The 5,984-nt window shown below is 37.1% G+C and overlaps 1 protein-coding gene across 2 annotated transcripts; it reads right to left on the bottom strand.

The window, feature by feature from the left end:
• Positions 1-1,228: 1,228 nt before the first annotated feature.
• LOC107868392 lies at positions 1,229-5,837 on the bottom strand. Of its 2 annotated transcripts, none has more exons than XM_016715077.2 (4): positions 5,410-5,837; positions 3,820-4,445; positions 2,328-2,843; positions 1,229-1,578 (listed from the first exon to the last, which is right to left on the bottom strand). In XM_016715077.2, the coding sequence occupies exons 1-4, from the start codon at positions 5,663-5,665 to the stop codon at positions 1,450-1,452; spliced, it is 1,527 nt and encodes a 508-aa protein (XP_016570563.1). In that variant the 5' UTR covers positions 5,666-5,837; the 3' UTR covers positions 1,229-1,449. The 2 variants fall into 2 exon arrangements, with proteins under 2 accessions (XP_016570563.1, XP_016570564.1); XM_016715078.2 differs by lacking the exon at positions 5,410-5,837 and adding an exon at positions 4,651-5,400.
• Between the last annotated feature and the right edge of the window lie 147 nt (positions 5,838-5,984).

Below are 5,984 nucleotides of genomic sequence, written 5' to 3'. Positions count from 1 at the left end.
GGCAAAATGCATCTTGTTTTCATTTTTCTCACTAAAGTGAAATAATTTTTCAAAAATAGAAAATAATTTTTATGACCAAACGACCACTTAAAATGTAACTAATATTTTTTTAAGAAAATCAAACAAAATAATGATGATTATTAAAAATTGAGGGAGTAAATTAAAGAAAACTTAAGAAAGTAATAAATTAATAAAGTGGAGAAAACTTAAGAAAATAAGGTGGAAAGAGAGAGAATAATGGTAAATATGAATTGAGGGAAGTAATAATAAATGGATGGAGTCGGCCATGTGTCAAATAATGATCACCCTCTTACAACTATGACGTGGTGGACCTCTTCCACGATAAAGTTGATTTGTTTCTTTGAATTCTGTTGACTCTCTTAGGTTTTTTTTTTTTGGAACAAATCTTTTTGATCATCAAACTAATAATTTTAAAATCAAATTTCTAAAATATTTGGCTCTTTTTAATTATTATTAAAACTGTTTGTTAGTAGTTGTTAATTGCTGACATCTCTCCAAATTCACAACTTGTTAGTAGCTGGTAAAGTGTTTGGTGCAACTACTTCTACTTTAGGACAAGTCTAAATAATTAAAACTCATTGGTAAATACATCAAATTAATATTTTTTTGTCACGATTAAATAATTAAATTAAGTAAAATACATATTAATAAATCATAGTTAAGTAACATGAACTCTAAATTCAAACACATGACATGCATGTATTGGCTTGATGTATACACCGTATGCATATAAGTTATAACCGGTCTAAATTGCTCGAGTAAAGTATTTAGTACCCCTGAACTATGACCAGATTTGCTACGATACACTCCAACTTCACGAGAGTCCTATTATCACCTTGAACTAAATTTTAGCATATTTTATCAACCTTTTTAGCTGATGTGACAACTTTTATCAACCTTTTTAGCTAACATGACATCTTTGACGTGGATCTCATTTTATGTAATAAAGGTGTCACATCAACACAAAAGGGTGACAAAAATACGCTAAAATTGAGTTCGGGATTAATAGAACCCCTGTGAAATTGGAGTGTGTCGTAGCAACTTAGGCCATTGTTCAAGGTCGTATTGGATGCTTTTCTCACATTGCTCAAATCAACTATGTTCGAACTCTTCAAAAATGTTGATGAATATATACGTAAGGATTAAACAAGGCAATATTTTTGAAGATTTCGAGCAACATAGCAAAACAGAAATTAAAATAACATAATTTCAAGAAAGAAAATCCATATCTCATTTTCAAGTATACATACAACTTGGATACAAATCAAAAATAATACAAAAATAAAAAAAATACACCCCTTTGGAGAAAACTGGTGGTCTTTCTTCAGACCAAAATTGAATCTTTCCAAATTTGTTATAAAAAGGAAAAAAGATCTTTTTATTTTTTTGCTAATTTTTTTTTTCTCTTTCCTATATCTGCTACTACTACTATTTTTTAGGTACAATAATGTCAAAATCACTAACTGTCCACTCAGCCACTTGATTTGGATCTTTATAAATTTCAGTTCCTAAGTTAATTGAAGTCCATTTCCTTCTTGCTGCTGTAGTTCTTGGATCCTACAAGAAAAAAAAAATTCCATCATTAATTTTCATTATTAAAATTTGAGATAATTAAGCATCCAGTACCCCTTGAACTATGGCTAAAATTTCTACGATACATTCCAACTTCACGGGGTCCTATTATCCTATGAACTCAATTTTAGTATATTTTTGTTACCGTTTTATGCTGACGTGACATCTTTATTACATAAAATGGGATCCATGTCAAAGGTGTCACGTCAAGTAAAAAGGTTGACAAAAAGTGCCACGTCAGCTAAAAAGGATAACAAAAATACGTTAAAATTTAGTTCAGGAGTAATAGGTCCCCGAGAAGTTGGAGTGTGTCGTAGCAAATTTGGTCAGAGTTCGGGGGTGCTGGATGCTTATGTCTTAAATTTTTATGAGTAAAGCATCTCGTACCCCTAAACTATGACCAAATTTGCAACTTCTCGAGGTCCTATTACCCCATGAACTAAATTTTAGTGTATATTTGTCATCCTTTTTAGCTGACGTAGTAGCACCTTTTCTGAACCTTTTTAGTTGACGTAACATCTATGACGTGGGACTCATTTTATGTAATAAAAGTTTTCCGTCAACGCAAAAGTGTGACAAAAAAATGCTAAAGTTGAATTTAGAGAAGTAATAGGTCCCCTGTGAAATTGGAGTGTGTCATAGCAGCTTTGGCCATAGTTCGGGGATACTGAATGCTTATCTCGACTATTAAACTCATTTTTGAGATCAAAGAAAAGGGACAAGTCAATTCAAACCTGGTAAAAGTAAAGTGATTGTGACAACTTCCCAACATCAAGTTCCCATGTTCTTGGATCACCAATCCAACCATCACCTTTCCTAGTAGGATAACCATAATCTCCCCAAACAGGATGTGGCAAAATCTGCAAAATCTCTTGAGGTTGAGGATTACTATAAGGATCACAATGTGCACTAGGCTGTTCAATGTATTCACCATTTCCAGGTGCACAATACATATGATAAGCCTCATAAGGGAAATGAATCGTATCGTTTCGATGAATTCTTGATCCATTTGGGAAAATGTGATATGGTGGACATAGTTTTGGTCTATCTGGTTTGCACCAGGATGATGTTTCTGGATTCAGGATCATCTCACTGTATCGCGTAACGTCGGTTGTGACATTGCCATCACATGGTTTGCCATTGTTCTTCCAGCAACTCCCCATGTCCATTAAGTAAAATTGGCTGTTTGGACCTCCTCCTTTCATCACATTCAAGGTGAATTTCACCTTAAAGTTTGGTGATTCTGGTATCTATTGAACACAAAAGTAGCAACAATTTATCAATGATTCGAAAAGTGTACATATGATGTACGAAGTGTCTTAGTTTTACCCTTCGTTATACTTTCTGGTCATTCAAGCTAAATATCATATAGTAAATCGGCTTGTCTTTGCCCTTAACTTTAACCAAGCTCCAATGTGAATTGAGTGAACTCGCGAGTCAAAATACTTTGAGAAGAAAGTGTGTTCACATGGTAAAGTTGCTGCCATGTGACCATTTCCACGGTAATGGAAGGTAAGGCTGCGTACAATACACCCTTGTGGTGGGGCCCTTCCCCGAACCCTGCGCATAGCAGGAGCTTTAGTGCACCGGGCTGCCCTTTAAGAAAGTATGTACATCGGCCATTCATGCCCTCGTCTTTAGCAAATCATCTCGTCTTTGTCCTGGACTTCAACGGAGCTTCAATGTGGATGAGGTGAACTCCATGTGTCAAACATACTCTGAGAAAAAGGTCCTAACCGATTTACCTCTCTTGTTTCCCGCTATGGTTTGAAATGACCCTCCGTTGTAATTCAGATTGGAACTCGGCTAGAATCAAGGGCAAATACGAGGTAATTTGCTAACAACAACGGTATGAATGACTTCAAAGTATCTACGGAGGGTAAAATTAACATAAAGAAAAGAAATCGAGACAAGTGAGACTTGCTCGTGTGGTTGAGCACGTCCACCATCAACTGATAGGTTGAGGTTTGAGTCGTGCTGGAGGGTAAGTAGGAACACTATTGATCCTCGCGGAGAGTGAGGTAAAAAGGGCAACCTGGTCCACTAAAGCTCCCGCTTATATGTAGGTCCGGGAAGGGCTCCACCACAAGGGTGTATTGTATGCAGCCATACCTTACACTTCTGCCAGAGGGTTCCTCCTGGTCACATGACGACAACTTTAACAGGTACTCGCGGGGAGTGAGGTGGGGGTAGAAAAAATCAAGAAAAGTTTGAGTTCTTACTCACAATTTTCAACATGCCTCTAGTTGGATAATGATATCCACCAGATAAACCAAATGTAGCATCTGATCTAAGATAAAGCATAAGCCAAGGATACTTATTTGATGTCCTTAACACATGATGAAAAATCCAACTTCCTTTACCCAATTCTTTCTTCCATTTCACAGAATAGAAAGAACTGTTCTCTGCTCCCATTTTACGCGATCGACTATCCAAATCCCATGTACCATAAAAACTACCTTTCAGTGTAGTCCTATTAACACCTTGTAAAGTTGTGTAGTTGTGAAAAATCAATGGTTGGTTCATGCACCCTTTGCCGAAGCACGGAAACCTTCTGTCAGGCCCATACGGGCCTGATCTGTATCCATTTTTCGGGCACTTAGCAGCGTAAGTATCCATGTTTCCGTTCTTGAGCATGATCATCCAGAATTGCCAAGGATTTGGCTTGTCGTCGACTTGACATTTGGATCCTAAGTAGAGTTCTTTTTGTGCTGCATAATGATCAACATCAAGAATTGCTTTTTTGTCCAATCCAAGAAATGATTTTCCTATGCCTAACTTGTTTTCTTCCTCTGTCACTCTATGTACCAACATGTATGGTATTGCATTGCATAGAGAACAATTATTTGCCCCTGTAAAACCATAGACATTTAAAGCTATTAGCCAACCTTAAAAAAAACAACAAGTTGGTTCGGCTGTATGAATCCTCGTTGATCATATACATTATGTATTGTGAGGATTCATCATAGCTCTCCTAGTCATTTTTATGACCGGCAATGCGGGCAAGATCACACCAGCATAACCTAGAGAAAAGTACAAAACAAGAATGTCTCATACCTAAGCAGAGTCATGTCGGCTATATGAATCCTCACTGATCATGTCGCTTCATTAACACTCCTCCTTTTATGATCGACAATGTGGGAAATCTCACATTGGCGCAAAAAGAAGACTAAAACAACAATGTCTCAATCCTAAGTGAATCACGCCAGTTATATGATTCCTCACTGATCATGTCGCTCCATTTAAGCTACTTTTTGGGGAGATACATCCTATATTGTGAGGATTCATCGTAAGTTTGTGACCGACAACACGAGCAAGATCACACTATCACAACCTAGAAAAAAAAAAAAGACTAAAACAACAATGTCTCAATCCTAAGTGAATCACGTCAGTTATATGATTCCTCACTGATCGTGTAGATCCATTTAAGCTACCTTTTTGGGAGATACATCCTATATTGTGAGGATTCATCGTAATCGGGTGTCTTCCTTTATTCAGGTTTGTGACCGACAACACGAGCAAGATCACACTATCAACGACAACAACATACCTAGTGCATTCCCACAAAGTGGAGTCTGGGGAAGTGTACACAGTCCATACCACAACCTCAAATGAAGTAGAGAAACTATTTCCGATAGACCCCCAGCCCAGGACATATAACATAAGATCACACTATCAACAACAACATACCCAGTGTATTCCCACAAAGCGGGGTCTAGGGAGGGTAGAGCGTACGCAGTTCATACCACTACCTCCGATGAAGTAGAGGGACTGTTTCCGATAGACCCCCGGCCTAGGACATATAACTCAACTAACCTTGTTGTGATTGAGTAGAAGCTTTATAGACATCAAAGCAATCAGCAGCTCTTGGACTTCCCATTTTAGACACTTCTTCTCCAACTTCATTGCATTGATTCCATGCTTCTATAGCAACTCTTAGCCCATCCCTTCTCATCCCGGAATCTCCAACCGCCGATATGTAGCCATTTCCATCAAGATTTACACTAGAAACACACACTTTGATTGCAAGAAGAGAAAGAAAAATTAACCAAGAAGTTTCATGTTGAGCCATTGGTAAGTTTTCTTTTTTAGCTTATGTTACACTTTCTATATATACTAAAACCAGTTGGAAGGACTAAGAAAAGGGACATGATAATTTTTAGATATAATAACATCCTTAGAAATCTATGTGTGAAATTGACAACTACTCTCTTTATTGTTTGATCAGCTTTACTCAACTAACTTCTTTGAATTAGCTATGGACTTTTTTTATATATATTGTGAGATAAGCATTCTGTGCCACCTCGAACTATGACCGAATTTGCTAGGACAAACTCCAATTATACGGGGTCCCTATTATCTCCTGAACTCAATTTTAGTATATGTTTGTC

The sequence above is a fragment of the Capsicum annuum genome, chromosome 4 (genome assembly GCF_002878395.1).
Source record: "Capsicum annuum cultivar UCD-10X-F1 chromosome 4, UCD10Xv1.1, whole genome shotgun sequence".
Lineage (NCBI taxonomy): Eukaryota > Viridiplantae > Streptophyta > Magnoliopsida > Solanales > Solanaceae > Capsicum > Capsicum annuum.
The sequence above is the reverse complement of the archived record's forward strand: the minus strand, read 5'-3'. Positions and strand labels throughout refer to the sequence as shown.